Here is a 16,940-nt window from a genome sequence, read left to right as displayed (position 1 = left end):
GAGTTTATATCGAGACAGGGGAAAGGTCTGGTGCTTTCCAGAAACAAACGCACACACATACGGGTGGGATGAAGATCATGTGTTCAGAATAAGTGGGGGGAGAACAGATAGCCCAAATCAAGGATTAAAGGAGACGCTTGCAAGCCCCAAACTGGGATTTCTACACGAGCCGTCCAGACGCTCTGAGAAGAAGATACGGACGATCGCAACTGAAGTATTCGAGGACTTCGTCTCAGTTCACGGAAAGAAGACCGCTGTTCGTGGACAAAGAATTGATAGACGGAGATATTCCTCTCCCCACTGCTCGACTTTAACAACTGAACAACGGAGGAACGCCGCCGCCCTAGAAAGACTTTGTACAGAGCCTTTTGGAGGAGAGCAGGAGGAGTCCGCGGGTCCGGCCGGACCATCGCTCCTAACAATTCCAAAAGAACCTTTTCATCGCACCTTTGGAAATCCAGCTCCAACCGAGCCGTCTCGGCATCTAAAACCAATGAGTATAACCTAAGAAGAAAATTAAAGTAACGAATCAAGTGTAGTGACATTTTATGTGAGCTGTAGCTTAACCCTTGCAAAACTAACTAAATATAACCTGCAATAAATATCTAATCTGCATTTAAAGTAAATTTCTCAAGTGCATTTATTTGCTCAAGTAGTAAAAGTTCCTCGTGGCAGTAAAAAGTTAAAATCATTGTATTCTAACAACTGAGTTCTGTAAGGTTATCCTAGAAGACCGAATCCACTTAACAATCCCTTACGGTTTTAGAAGTAATCCTAGCCGTTAAAACCTAACCTGGCATTTACCAAGAGCACGGATCCAGAAGAGGGAAGCTGCCATAACCGACACGACTGGTAGGAGCGCCCGGGGTCAGGGTGGCCCCTCGACCGAGTGCACTCAGACCGGAGGAAGCAGGGTAGACGTCGGGAGTAACGGCAGTTAGAAGAGCCAGGCGAGTTCCCTCGCAAGAACACCAGCTCGACAATCTTTTAATAGAGAGCTGAGTCAGTAAGTAGCCCCGTATCGGGCCAGAAGTACCCCAGGATCTAACACCGTCTACGGTCTTCTGCCCCGCTCTCCTTCCTGACCTCTCTGTGGGCCCACAGTGGAGGAGGGCGCACAGTGGAGGAGGTCCCACAGTGGAGGGGGTCCCACAGTGGAGGGGGTCCCACAGTGGAGGAGGTCCCAGGAAGTCCTAGTGGTACAGCAGTGAGAATTCTCACAACAGATATTTCAGGGTTCTCTCAACATAATATTGTTGTCCATGCTCTGTAGACAAGGCTTGAAGAAGAGCATTCACAGAACGTGTAAATTATAAAAAAATGTTTTTTCATATATCGTATATATGTATGGATAGATAGATCAATATATAGATATTGTGATATGAAAATATAACTTTTCTTGCACTTGCAAATGACAGTAGTACAAAATGTAATATGTATAAGAAATATAGAAAATGCTCCCGGCGAGGGTCAGCCAGTGAGGGGAGAGGTTCCACGAGGGGATCCTCCCACACCAAGCGGGTCAGTGACCCGGTGAGGTCAATCCTGGTGGTTCACTGGCCCCCGGTGACGAGGATGCGGCCTGGAGTCGTTTTACGTTAACCGGAATCTGCACGGCTGCGTGTACATGGGACTATTGGTGGAATATTAATTTTCATTGGCCATGTAAACAGCTTATTAGGAATGTAAACGTGGTCACTGGAAAACTGGCGGGCCATCTGGACTGTAGGTAATTCGAGGAAAGCCTGGATTAGTCGTGGAAATGAGAGCCGTGTGTGGAGGCTAAAACTCACACCCCACAGAGAGAAGGCCAGAGCACGTGTGTCCGCTGCTTTCTACAGTCGACACGCTCCAATAAGAAATCTACCAAGACTGGTTTACAATTATCAGGAATTTAATTCCACTGATGCAAGTACGATTACAGTTAAACATTGGAGTACATACTCCTATGAAATATTAAATCAATAAAACCCAGTTTGCAAAAAACTCAACTCAGCTCCTCAGGTATAAAAAACACGTCCGTAGTCTGAGAGCCTTCACACGAGAGAGAAAAAAAGTATTTTAAATCAAACCTCCCACATATTCGTTCGCGACTCCTCCCCGTCCGTCTATCTCAATTTCTATTGGCTAACTTCTGTAAACGCCTATCTCCACATCTCTCTCTCCCTGAGCAGCTAACACATTCAAATCCTGTCAGTTATGACTTACTCCCTTCTATGATAATCCTTCAGTATATAAGATAGACTTCTGCAACCTTGGCAGAAGCTTCATTTCTTTTAGCTACTAATCCTACATCACTTTATGTTTATCTTAATTATGCATTCCCAAAACCCTTATGATTATGACTAATTATGAATTCTTAATTATGAATTATTAAACACTTTTATTATATCTACTAACTACAGTTGTTTTGCTCAAATTTGTTACACGTGCAAGTTTTCCTTTGGTGTCAAGCAGCAAAAAAGTTGCAGCGTGACGTAGTTTGAGTTCATTGGCTGCCATCACACATCCTGCAATGGGACTTCTGCACTTGCACACATCTCAATATCGATGCTGAAACAACATACGGTGCAGCCCTATGAGGGATGTTCATTCTTGACCTTTGGAAACACAATCGAAACCCAAAGGTCCACTTACTAGAATTGTTACATTAAATTGGGCTTTGCAGAGTTCATAGTCCCGATATCAGCTATCGCATATCCATCCTGTCAGCGTGACAAAACTTTACTGACTTTTTAATGACTTGACTTTTACCACTAAGATAGCAAGCAAGATGGCATCTAATGCAGTGTGAAAGCTGAAAAACTCCTGCAAACACTAACAGAACAGAGAACAACACTATCATAGCATGGGGAAATAAATGCTTCCGCAGCTCACCGCACAAACATGAAACATACCACGAGTCCTCCCCTGATTTAGTGTATGCCCCTCCTTCAACATCACCATCTTTTATTCAACTGGCCTGATTCCATAGTTTGAACTAATGCATGATGGCATCCTCTGATCTCCTTAATGCCACATGAACAGCTGCTACTGGACATCTCCGCACATCAATATTGCACAATGTGTTCTCTGCATTCAGTGTGGGGGGTGTAACGAGAACAGAAGATGTAAGGCGTGTTTTATATTCATATTTTGTTTTTCTGCAAAAATGTATAAGACAACAACGATGTCTCCAAAAGAGCACAGATTACATCTCCTATTGCGTTCGTTTTTAACTGCACTTCTCTGGACTTAAGGCCACCGCATCTCTGCTTCTAACTCGTAGATGAAAGCAGTTCATCAGATGGAGAGAGAGGAGATTTAAATTTGAGCTGAGAGCGGACTGGCGTAGAATAACACTGAAATGGGAAACACGGAGAGAGACGGAGGGGGAAAGATATCTCAGAGTGAGGGAGCAACCTCCCTAAGAGCTGATGGTGCTGATGAATATTGGAGGAGAAGGCTGCGCTGAGGAAGACGAAGAGGAGAGAGAGATTGGGGCTGAAGAAATATGCTCCTTTGTTATGCCTTAATGGGAACTGTCAGAGCTGGAGAGAAAAGGTCAGCCGGGAAGCCAGTCGCGTCCACAGGCAGACATCAAACGGATGCAGGCGTGTACGTGAATATGCATAAACATAAGCACACAAACAAACGAGATGCAAGCAACAGTATGCTTGTACAGACACACACATGTCGTTCTGAGGGAGGTGACGGTGACGTCTCTGACACTCGAGTAGTTAAAACCGTGACACCAGACTAAGTGTTGGAGAGACCTAATTGAACATATGCCACTCCCCCAATTAGCTATTGTCCAATCAGAGCCCAGCAACTGTCACCAGGCACCAGGTTTATCAGCCTTTGGTACTGATACTAAAATTCTTAAATAGGTATGTGGTTTTTCAAAATAATGGTAATTTTTAGGAAAAAAGGGCAAATCATATGCTGCCCATAAATAAATAATTTATTATGAAAGCATGTATGAGTACAATTAAACACAAATGTTTGTGTCACTAGGTGTCAAAACATAGTGTAGTATGTTACATATATATGTAAGGCTTGCACACTATATATTGTATTTTTCTTATTATATTTAGAACCAGCAACCTTTTTGTGAGTTTGTCTCATTCATTCATAAACTTGTTGGGACTCTTAGGATTTAACAGAACTAAATTCTAAGTTAGAAGATATTATTGGAGCCGCATTTTCCGTCAACGTTAATTCATTTTTTTCATTTATACTTAACAGAATTGTGAAGAGTTAAAAAATGGAGTCGTTTGACCTATTTGCTATATGCTGCTTTTAAAAGAGTACACCACAGACCTGCATTCTCTCAAGTGTCCACCAGGGGGCGACTCCTCTGGTTGTCTATGAGAAAATGACTCTACTTCTATCTTGATTTATTCCCTCAGTAAACATTATAAACATGAGTTTATGGTCTCAATCTCTAGTTTCAAGTCTTCTTCAATACAGCATGATGTTCATTTAGTACATTATGCTCCATTTAGAGTCACACAGACCATAAGGCAGGGGACGCTTTAGGGCGGGGCTACTGTGATTGACAGGTCTCTGCCTCTACCAGAGACTTATACTTCTGCTCAATGGTTCAAAAAACCATCAACACCCCTCTCCAGCAGATGGATGGTGCGTGCTGCCTGACTGCCTTTAGATGCCATTTTGTTGTCCCCCCCTACTTTCTTTGATCAGACACAACCAAAGGAAGTTATTTTAAAAGAGCCATAACTTGCACCAGTAAGTAGTGTTTTACAGTCTGCCCCACTCCGCCCTGGTTCTGGTTCTCCTGTGCTTCCCTTCTCTCCAGCGGGTCCAGCAACACAGCCTGGGTCTGCAGCAGCGTCGAGTCGATGTTGGCTCCCAGTGGGGACCGGAGGAGCAGAGAGGAGAAGCTCTGCTCCTGTAGGAGGAGGAGACGCTGCTGCTGGGTGTGGAGCTCTTCCACCCGCCAGAGCTTGAGGCCAAAAAGCGGCAGCAAAGCCGGAACCTGGTCTGTCCACCGTGAGCATGTCTCCGCTGGAGTCTGAGCTGGAGGACTTTCTGGTGGACCTGCATGATTTCATCAGATTTCGCCAGAATCGAACTCGGTGGCCCAGATGAGAAGCATTAAGAATGACGAAATAGAAATAGTCAATCTTCTCTCTGATGGTCTCGTTTACTTATGGAGGTCATAAAGAGGCTTCCGGATTAAACTGAGACTGTTTCATAAACAGTTAAAAGTTCCTCACTGAAACTTTAAAGCTCAAAAGATACAGAAAGTGGGTTGTTCTCGTGCACTTTGACTTCCCAGCTTCGCTCACCTTTTGATTGTGTCACTTTGTTTGCTGCAGCTCAGTATAAACCTCCTGCAGCTGTGTCTTCTGCACCGATAGAAGATCTGATTGAAGATTAATAACGGAGGTGACTCTGGCTGTTCAGTCATCACCCTTTCTAAAACTGCAGCTGCACTGAACACCTCGCGTGAGTGCGTGTGCGTGCGTGTGTGTGTGTGTGTGCGTGTGTGTGTGTGTGTGCGTGTGCGTGTGTGTGTGTGCTATTTACACTTTGTTGCCTGTAAAAAAAGAAATGACAAAGGATTAGATGACGTTTAAAATGCAAATGAAACTTCCTTTTTCCTCCCTCTATATATTGCATCACAATTAAATTCAAATAAGCCTTATACAGGAATGTTAATGACTTCTTAAATTATTGCTGAAGCAAAAACAATTCATATCATTGATTATTTATGTTTTACACAAGAAAACTAAATGGATAATCTCAAGATAACAAATACACTTACACACACACGCACACACAAACACTCTTTTACAGATGGAATCAATCACATACATCTTAGCGTTTGGAAACAACATATTGTTCAGCGAACATTAGGGCAGTTTCTGAGGAATCTGAGGTTTGGCTCCAGTATTTGACATCATTTCCTTTTGGTTTTGAGACAGTTTGATCTGTCCTGAAGCCCTGATGGGTATTCAGCACCAGCTTTAAGTATGTTTGTGCACAATTCTAGCAGATATTTTCAATTTTCCCATTTTTAAAAGGTCTTGGCTGGTTAGTTAGCTGTCTCTCTATCTGTCCATTTCTCTTTTAGTGTCTTTCTGTTTAGTGTTTACTCCTCAGCCACCTCAGCTAAATTAAACAGTTTCAGAAAACTGCCTCAATCTTCAAGGATTTCTGCCTCTTGCCCCCTGTCATCTTACTGAATATGACATTGCAGAAACTAAAGTGAACAAGACAGATATGATGGTTTTAGAGGAGTATATCATGTATCTGACACCTGTCTGCTCCCCTGTCACTCTAAACCACACGGGTCACATAAAGTAGAACAGACACTGCAGCAGTCTGATGGGCAGCCTGAGCGTTGGCTTCTATTTCAATTTTACCTTTGAATTAAAAGAAAAAAAGCACAGCATTCTTTCTGCATGTAGCCTACTGTGCTGCCCACGACTTCAGATGGCCACTAAATGTGTCATTTAATTACATTTCTCAATCGTTTTGGGCCGAGCAGTTCATTTAGAAATAGCAGCACACTCAGACTGACCTAACCCAGTGTGTCACATGCAGTCCAGGCACATCCCAGCATTTAAAGGGATGAATGTCAAACTTCAGCAGAGATGATGCAGAAATAGCTGATGACAGCTGGACTGGGGATTCCACTCTGTTGACTGATGCCGGTGAAAAAAAGAGCTTGGTGTGGGTAAAGTGAGAAAAACATCTCATCTTCATAGCACAGACGGTCAGATCTGCAGGCCCCCCTAGTCGTCTCCCTCCAGTGCGGTCCACAAATACAACTCTGCCCTATCTGCACTTCAATATGTCTTGACATCTGCACTTCTAACAGTCCTCACGGCAATGTTTTATTATTTCACACAGACGGCTAAAAATAGAGCTGGAGTTACTCCAGGAGGGAAAGCACAACTGAGGGGCCACTCCGCTGACCTGCAGGGGCCCGTGTGTCCGCCGACACTTGTAAACGTGTCATGCTGAACAGCAAAAGATCTTTCTGCTGTAGTCCAGACTGAATTATCTCTCCAAAGTTTGGATGGATTGCAGTGGAATTTGCAGACATTCGTGGTCCCCAGAGGATGAATACGACTGAATTTGTTGATCCCCTCCACTATGAGATGGACATTTGTGGTTTTCAGTGAAATATCTCAATGATCATTAACCTTATTGCCATGAGTTTGGGACATTCATGTTCCTCTCAGGATGAATCCTAATCGCTGAGGTGATCCTCTGACTTTTTAACTCGCAGTACTTTGGTTTATAACCAAACACCTGCAAAACTGTTATTTTCATTAGCCTCCGTTGTGCTTGAATGTAATTGAAACACCAACATGGTGAACATTATTACCGTCTTGACATCAGCCTGTTAGCATGAATAGTATGAGCATGTCAGCATGCCGAGGTATTCAGCTTTCATCATGGAGCTGCTAGCGTGGCGGTAAACTCTTGATGTTGTTGAGTGAAGAGAGGTTTGCATTGACAGCTGCACATACAACATACAGCAGCCCTCGGTATGGAGTTCACATGTACTGTATGTCGTGCTATGCTATCGACAACATACACAAACCAAACGTTCAAATCAACGCTTAATCAGTTATTCTTTGATAATTCATACCATTGCCATGAAACACTGAAGTGTTCCAGTATCTTTAAGAACAAAAGACTCGAACAAGTGTGATTTGATAAAAGCTCGGACAGAAACTCATGAATACTTGAAAACAAAGCCTTTGAATTCGCCCGAATTCTGAGGACTTGGCTTAGACATGAAACAGCTGGCTGCATTACAAAGAGGACGCACACTGAAATATTTCTTGCTGATATTTAATAAATCAAATGAATGTTTTCTCGCCAAAATTTTGGTAACTATGTGAACAACTACTGAGGCAAAAGCACACAGATCGAGGGCTATGAGATCCTAATAGAACAGATGGTTTAACAACCAAGCACATACATGTGTGCCTGGTCCACTACTACTGGACCACAGTAGGTGAAGACGAGATGGCATCTGGAAGAGAGAGAGAGAGAGAGAGAGAGAGAGAGAGAGAGAGAGAGAGAGAGAGAGAGAGCGAGAGAGAGAAATCTGAGAATGAAAGCACGATGGAAGAAAGCGCCGTCGAAAGGGATGAAAACCCATTCAAGCATGAGAAGAAAGGAAGATGAGACGGGAGGCACGCTGAATGGCAATAGGTATAGCAGGATGAGTGAGAAAGTCACACGATCGAAAGCTATCGAGGATGTCGTTCGTCTGGGAGAGCGTCAGAGCTGCTGTGACAGAGGAACAGAGGAACGACTTGAATCATGGCTGCCTTCCTACAGCCATGCATTGCTGTGCATTTGCATCTCCAAAGTGGCTGTGTGTGTAGGGGGGGGGGTGACCTTAATAGGGTCGGTGCCTTCAGAACCGTTCCTGTCATCTTCACAGAGGACTCTGGCTCCATCGCTGTAATTGCAAAACGCTGGTACAGCTCCCCGAGTGAGCGTGTCACGGGAGACGATGTATATTTTATGGCGCTGTTATGCGTGCTCAGGCTGTGTTGTGTGTGCACGTAGTTTCAGCTCCATCACACTACTGCTATATCTACACAGTCTCACGGTGATGTAGTCTGTTTTCCCCTTCTCGTCCCCCTTTATCCTCATCTCTTCCGTGTCCCTTTTCGTCTCTCTACCCCAGGTGCTGTCTCTGGGCGCAGATGTGTTGCCAGAGTACAAGCTCCAAGCTCCTCGCATCCACAAGTGGACGGTGTTGCACTACAGCCCCTTCAAGGCGGTGTGGGACTGGCTGATCCTGCTGCTGGTCATCTACACCGCCATCCTGACTCCCTACTCGGCCGCGTTCCTCCTCCACGACCAGGTGGGGACGAGTCGCTGACGAGCTTCTTTCATTTCTGTACGACATCAGATCCTCAGAGCAGAACAAACATACAGAAAGTGATTCATGAAGTGATATCATGCACCGATGATTTCCACTTTCTGCTGACATGCATCTCTTGTAATAACATAGTCAGTTGTAGCTTTTGTTTTCTCCTGATTACTGTGTTGAGGCTCCACAGCGTGGATCCTCCTGAAAGCCCCGTTTCTGTGTCACGTCTTCATTGTTTTGTCGACGCGTGTATGCAAATGATCCTAAAAGCCTTAACTCTACTCTAATCCATTGAAGGAGGTAATCAGACGGAGCTGTTCTATTTTTAGGGCATTGGCTTTAATTCTCTTCTCCTGTCTTTTCTTTGACTCTCTTCTGTGTTCTGTCTTTCCCTTCCCTTCTCCTCTCCTCTCCTTTTCGTCTCCTTTCCTCCCCTCTTCTCTCCTCCCCTCTCCTCTTCTCTTCTCTCTCCTCCCCTCTCAGGAAGAGGTAGCCATGCAGAGTTGTGGTTACTCCTGCTCTCCTCTCAATGTGGTGGACCTCATAGTGGATATCATGTTCATTATTGACATCCTCATCAACTTCAGGTCTGTCTTTAAACACACGAGTCTGCAGTATAGTAGTCGTCACAGTGCAGTCATAGTAAATACACAATGCTGCAGGTCTGATGCTTAACCCTCATGCTCTGACCTCATCAAGCTGTTGTTGGAGCTGTGCATGAGTGAACACATAGTGATTACTACAGTAGATGGTACGAAGTGGTTTTCATAGTTCATGTCAAACGTCTTATCAGAGTCAATCATGTTAATATGATGTGCACTCCTACTCTCAGGACGACATATGTGAACATTAACGACGAGGTGGTGAGCCACCCGGTGCGCATCGCCGTCCACTACTTCAAGGGCTGGTTCCTCATCGACATGGTGGCTGCTATTCCCTTTGACCTGCTGATCTACCGCAGCGGAGAGGAGGTAAGTCAGCGTGTAGGGAGGGGGGGGGGGACAAGACACGCTGTGGGGAGATGGAGGGATGAAGAGAACGAGAGAGAGATGATGGTGCTGCATTGACATTGTGTCGTTATCAGAAGAGAAGGGTACAAAGAGTGAAGGCAAGGCAAGGCAAGTTTATTTGTATAGCACATTTCAACAAGGTAATTCAAAGTGCTTCACAAAAAACCATTAAAAGCATCAAAACATAAGGCAAAAGAAAATGAGATTTAAAAACAATTAAGAATACAGTAGTAAAATGCAGGAAATTGATCAATATATTAATTGAATGTGGAACCTTTTTGCCACTTTTCATTTATTTCTGTTTACCTTCTAAATCCCCTCATAACATTTTAAGTTTAGCGGCACTTAATGAGCCATTTTCTGGAAACCCAAACTCTTCTGACGAGTATGGAAGACATTCCAAACATGACTCCGTGTTTCTGTCGCATTAATTCAACAATCGGACCTTCCGGTTCCGCTGATTTTTCCACCCATGTTACCTTCTGGTGTGTACGTCGACGTTATCTTAGTACAATGCAATCGTCACTGCAATGGGAAAAACTTCACAAAAACCTAGTCTGAAATTCACGTATTATGTTATTACCGACGAATCTTATTCTATCAAGTACATGAGTAGAATTCACGTATGAAGGTAAATAACAACAAATTTTATTTTAACTTATTTGAGTAGAGACTCAGTAGAGAATGAGAATGTTACGATCTCAAAAAGTTCCTTTATTTTGAGTTTAAATCGTTATCGTAAAATGGCACTTCGTTCTCTTCATAAAATCACATGAAATAATACGTCAGAAACCTATGTGGAGTCACATCAAGAATTCATAAAACAACCATACAAATGTTAAAAACAGTTGTATTCCCCATTCAATTAAAGGCAGCAGCAAACAGAACGGTCTTAAATCTTGATTTAAATGAGCTGAGGGTCTCAGCAGACCTGCAGCTTTCTGGGACTTTGTTCCAGATATGTGGAGCAGAAAAACTGAACGCTGCTTCTCCATGTTTAGTTCTGACTCTGGGAACAGATAGTAGACCGGTCCCAGACGACCTGAGGGGTCGGGATGGTTCATAAGGTAGCAGCAGATCAGAGATGTATTTTGGCCCTAAACCATTCAGTGCTTTGTAAACCAACAGTAGGATTTTAAAGTCAATTCTTTGTTGGACAGGAAGCGAGTGCAAAGACATCAGAACTGGGGTGATGTGATCCACCCTCCTGGTCTTAGTGAGGACTCGAGCTGCAGCGTTCTGAATCAGCTGCAGCTTTCTGACAGACTTTTTACAGAGACCTGTAAACACACCGTTACAGTAGTCCAGTCTGCTGAAGATAAATGCGTGGACAAGTTTTTCCAAATCCTGTTGAGACATAAGTCCTCTAATCCTTGATATATTCTTCAGGTGATAGTAGGCTGATTTTGTAATTGTCTTGATATGGCTGTTCAGGTTGAGGTCTGAATCCATAACTACACCTAGATTTCTGGCTTGGTTTGTGGGTTTTAACATCAGTGATTGAAGTTGAGCGGTGATTTTCAATTGTTCGTCCTTGGTACCAAAAACAATTATTTCTGTTTTATCTTTGTTTAATTGAAGAAAATTCTGGCACATCCAGTTGTTGATTTGTTCAATGCAGTTACCCAGCCCTTGTATGGGATTATAGTCCCCTGGTGACATAGTTATGTAGATTTGTGTGTCGTCTGCATAATTATGATAACACACTTTGTTGTTTTCCATAATCTGAGCTAGTGGAAGCATGTAGATGTTGAACAGAAGAGGCCCCAGTATTGAACCTTGGGGAACACCACATGTCATTTTAGTCAGCTCTGATGTGTAATCAGCTACAGACAAAGTATTTTCGGTCCTTCAAGTAGGATTCAAACCAGTTAAGTGCTGTGCCATAGAGTCCCACCCAGATTTTTAGTCTTTCTAGGAGTATGGCATGGTCGACCGTGTCGAATGCAGCACTGAGATCCAGTAACACTAAGACTGAACTTCTGCCATTGTCTATGTTTAAGTGGATGTCGTTGAAAACCTGAACAAGAGCAGTTTCAGTACTGTGGTGCTGTCGAAAGCCTGACTGGAAAACATCAAAGCAGTTATTTACGGCCAAGAAGTTGGTCAGCTGTTGTAAAACCGCTTTTTCAATTATTTTACTTAAAAATGGGAGGTTTGATATTGGCCTATACTTTTTCATCGTTGCGGAGTCTAAACTAGCCTTCTTTAGGAGTGTTTTAATAACTGCAGTTTTTAGGGCTTGTGGGAAGACACCTGAGAGAAGGGATGTGTTTACAATTTGTAAAAGATCAGTGGTCATGCAGTTTGAAATATTTTTGAAAAAGTGTGTTGGTAGAATATCCAAGCAGCAGGAGGATGACTTCAGATGTTGTATAATGTCTTCTAGGCTTCTTGAAGAGGAGGGAGACAGGGAATGAGAGGAAGAGAGCAGAGAGGCAGAGGCATTTTCTGCTCCATCCTGTAATTGTCTCCGTGGGGAGGTTGGTTTGCAGCCAGCTGTGGTGGAGCGTCAAAATACAACGTGTCTACCTGACGAGATACGAGGCGGCGTACAAAATGATTCAACAACTAATCAAGCGTTGTATTTAGGGAAAATCCTCAAATTTGTTATTGAAGAACACAATTCTCTGCTTCTCCAGTGTCAAGAGTTTAAGGTTAGGTTCATGGCTCTGTTTAACATCATTGGAAACTTAATGATGACTTTAACTTTGAGTTTTTAGTGTTTGTCGGATGAAACAAAGATGTACGTTGGAGTCAGAGAAATGTCTTCCTATTCACTTCCTCAGAACTCTGACTTTGTTGAACAACCACTCCCTGTTCTCTCACTCGCTACTGAATGTTTGAGACACTCTGTAGTAAGAACCATCATCCGCAGCTGAGCAGTGGCACTGGTCATTGCTACATCAATAAGGTGTGACACATTGCATTATGGGATTCTAGACAGCACATGCCATGGTCACAACTTTTTATTCGTCGATTATTGTTTTCCTGGTGTAAGATGTTTAATGTTCAGATTGTTTTGTTGCTGCTGTTTAAGTTACAGCAGTGCACTACTGTTTCTGTATTGTTTTATTATGTTTTATTATGTTGCACATGTTGAGCAACCCTGTGTTGCACGATGACGATAAATCATCCTTGAAACTTTATGGAGCATAACTTTTCTGTAATAGTAGGAACAGTGTAGGATGCATCGAGTGCACTTTATAGTCAGCAATGAGCGATTCTGGACCCCACCCATGTCATCTGATATTAACAATAGATAGGATCAGAAGTTATGGACATGTAGAGTTAAGAGTTTCCCATTTTTCACTATTTTTTAGCAGACCAAAGGATGTATCAATAGATTGAGGAAATAATGAGCCGATTAAGTTCAAAGATAAACATCACAGCATGAGGCCCAGATATCCTGACTCACCCTAGAGTGGGTCGACCTCCACAGATGCTGGATGCTACAACTCACATGATTTGATAACATCGTTCATCAGACCTTTCCTGAATCCTCCAGTTTGTAATGCAAACTTTCTGTGCAGAATATCTCAAGTCCAATCTGAGTCTTTTTTTCTAACTTAAGGGGGCGTATCGTGCGGTGTATCCTCACGAGCCTGCATGTGACATAGGAAGGGGAGCCAAACCCGACTGGCTCATTGAATCACATGTGTTCTGGTCTAGACAGCCCACAGAACAAACGTCTGGGTTGTCTTATTTTAGTTTGCGGGTTGGTAGGAACTCCAGATACGCAGATGTATGTGTTCCCTTAAAGAAACCTCCGGAGCCACAGAAGACGTTACGCAACAGCTGATGAGTAAACTGAACTGTGTAAAATCATTCAAGTAAAAATAATCACTGGTCGCATCCCAATGCAGTATAGATGAGACGCAGATCCGCAGTGAGACAGTGAGGTCCAGACACTGGGTACTGAGGGTCTATGGTTTGCTGAATGATAGGAGAGTGCAGTGATGGAGATTTTAAGGAAGTGAGAGGAGGGTGTCTGGAGGAAGAGGTGGGAGTCAGGAGAAAGAGGAGGGTGTCTGGAGGAAGAGGTGGGAGTCAGCAGGAAGAGGTGGGAGTCAGCAGAAAGAGGCAGGGTGTCTGGAGGAAGAGGTGGGAGTCAGGAGAAAGAGGAGGGTGTCTGGAGGAAGAGGTGGGAGTCAGGAGGAAGAGGAGGGTGTCTGGAGGAAGAGGTGGGAGTCAGGAGGAAGAGGCAGGGTGTCTGGAAGAAGAGGTGGGAGTCAGCAGAAAGAGGCAGGGTGTCTGGAGGAAGAGGTGGGAGTCAGCAGAAAGAGGAGGGTGTCTGGAGGAAGAGGTGGGAGTCAGGAGAAAGAGGAGGGTGTCTGGAGGAAGAGGTGGGAGTCAGCAGAAAGAGGCAGGGTGTCTGGAGGAAGAGGTGGGAGTCAGGAGAAAGAGGAGGGGAAGTGAGTTAGTAGGTTGCCGGAGCCCTCTGAGGATACTTCCCACGTAATGAGGATGAAAAGCACGGAGGCCGAGGTCCGTCCCTCCACACAGCAGCTCAGCCCAGGCCGATCCCATCGACAGAGGAAGCACTTGGAATGCATCTGTTAGTAATGGGATGTCTGTAGGTAATTCAAAGAAGTGTTATTCATAGAGATTAAGCCCCCCACCAAGCCAGAAATGATGAATGCGGAAACTCGGGGAGAAGCTCTGCCAGGATTCACTTCATAGACGCCGCAGAGCCAAGAAAGTGGAGATTTTCCTCACCAGACGACGATTATTTACTGAGAGGACACGCACACAATACAAGTAGAAAGGACAGCCCACAGTAATGAAGTGAAAGTCAGGATTTACCACCTCTGCAACACAGGGCTGTGTGTGTGTGTGTGTGTGTGTGTGTGTGTGTGTGTGTGTGTGTGTGTGTGTGTGTGTGTGTGTGTGTATGTGTGTGTGTGTGTGTGTGTGTGTGTGTGTGTGAGACAGGATGACAGCAGGCGGGGAACGCTGGGACGAGATATCGCTGTTTTTTTTCACCAGTCTTTAAAATACCTCATCTCATCAGCAGCAACCGACGCTCTGTCTCTCCCGCTCCCTCTCAGACCACCACTCTGATTGGTCTGCTGAAGACGGCTCGTCTCCTGCGCCTGGTGCGTGTGGCCAGGAAGCTGGACCGCTATTCGGAGTACGGCGCGGCCGTCCTCTTCCTCCTCATGTGCACCTTCGCCCTCATCGCTCACTGGCTGGCCTGCATCTGGTACGGTGCCATAAGCCTGTCTGTGAATCAGACGAGGGTTCACAGATGGAGGAGTAATGTGGGAATGAGCGCCTGTCTGTCTGCTCGCATCAGAGCGGGTGTTGTATGAGGGCTTGTGCTGTCACAATATTGAAATTCTCAACTTCAATACACTACTTTAAATATATATATGTGTTTCATTTATTATGCCTGTTTGTTGTGCTGTCAATCATCGCATTTATTTGATTCTAACCACAGTTAAATGGTAGAAAACCTCTGAATCAATAAGACGTTATATTTTGACAACTTTTAGGAGTTTGAAAAATTTGCCTTTTTACCAACGCTAATTATTGCTGACATCAGCAGTTATATACATGCATTCATATTATGGCTGTAATTTTCCCAGGTATGCCATCGGTAGCGTGGAGAGGAACGGTTCCATTGGCTGGCTCCACACACTGGGGGACCAGCTGGGAAAGACCTACAACAGCTCCATCATAGGTACTGAGAGGACTAAGCACTACAACAGCTCCATCATAGGTACTGAGAGGACTAAGCACTACAACAGCTCTATCATAGGTACTGAGAGGACTAAGCACTACAACAGCTCTATCATGTACTGAGAGGACTAAGCACTACAACAGCTCTATCATAGGTACTGAGAGGACTAAGCACTACAACAGCTCTATCATAGGTACTGAGAGGACTAAGCACTACAACAGCTCCATCATAGGTACTGAGAGGACTAAGCACTACAACAGCTCTATCATAGGTACTGAGAGGACTAAGCACTACAACAGCTCCATCATAGGTACTGAGAGGACTAAGCACTACAACAGCTCTATCATGTACTGAGAGGACGAAGCACTACAACAGCTCTATCATGTACTGAGAGGACTAAGCACTACAACAGCTCCATCATGTACTGAGAGGACGAAGCACTACAACAGCTCTATCATGTACTGAGAGGACTAAGCACTACAACAGCTCCATCATAGGTACTGAGAGGACTAAGCACTACAACAGCTCCATCATAGGTACTGAGAGGACTAAGCACTACAACAGCTCTATCATGTACTGAGAGGACGAAGCACTACAACAGCTCTATCATGTACTGAGAGGACTAAGCACTACAACAGCTCCATCATGTAATGAGAGGACTAAGCACTACAACAGCTCCATCATAGGTACTGAGAGGACTAAGCACTACAACAGCTCCATCATAGGTACTGAGAGGACTAAGCACTACAACAGCTCCATCATAGGTACTGAGAGGACTAAGCACTGCAGCAGCTCTATCATGTACTGAGAGGACTAAGCACTACAACAGCTCCATCATAGGTACTGAGAGGACTAAGCACTACAACAGCTCCATCATAGGTACTGAGAGGACTAAGCACTACAACAGCTCCATCATAGGTACTGAGAGGACTAAGCACTACAACAGCTCTATCATAGGTACTGAGAGGACTAAGCACTGCAGCAGCTCTATCATGTACTGAGAGGACTAAGCACTACAACAGCTCTATCATAGGTACTGAGAGGACGAAGCACTACAACAGCTCCATCATAGGTACTGAGAGGACTAAGCACTACAACAGCTCTATCATGTACTGAGAGGACTAAGCACTACAACAGCTCTATCATAGGTACTGAGAGGACGAAGCACTACAACAGCTCCATCATAGGTACTGAGAGGACTAAGCACTGCAGCAGCTCTATCATGTACTGAGAGGACGAAGCACTACAACAGCTCTATCATAGGTACTGAGAGGACGAAGCACTGCAGCAGCTCTATCATAGGTACTGAGAGGACGAAGCACTACAACAGCTCCATCATAGGTACTGAGAGGACGAAGCACTACAACAGCTCTATCATGTACTGAGA

General features: G+C 44.3%; 1 protein-coding gene across 1 annotated transcript in view; it reads left to right on the top strand.

Moving 5' to 3' along the window:
- Window positions 1-16,940, top strand: part of kcnh2b (potassium voltage-gated channel, subfamily H (eag-related), member 2b) — a gene marked incomplete at both ends in the record, with an annotated part of 239,506 nt that overhangs the window by 207,709 nt on the left and 14,857 nt on the right. The window contains 5 exons of the mRNA XM_079292121.1: window positions 8,669-8,848; window positions 9,341-9,444; window positions 9,690-9,828; window positions 14,919-15,073; window positions 15,459-15,553. Coding sequence (XP_079148247.1) covers window positions 8,669-8,848; window positions 9,341-9,444; window positions 9,690-9,828; window positions 14,919-15,073; window positions 15,459-15,553 — 673 coding nt within the window. The remainder of the gene's footprint in view (window positions 1-8,668; window positions 8,849-9,340; window positions 9,445-9,689; window positions 9,829-14,918; window positions 15,074-15,458; window positions 15,554-16,940) is intronic.

Source organism: Melanostigma gelatinosum (assembly GCF_949748355.1).
Source record: "Melanostigma gelatinosum genome assembly, chromosome: 20".
NCBI classification, from domain to species: domain Eukaryota; kingdom Metazoa; phylum Chordata; class Actinopteri; order Perciformes; family Zoarcidae; genus Melanostigma; species Melanostigma gelatinosum.
This window is presented reverse-complemented; position numbering and strand designations above follow the sequence as displayed.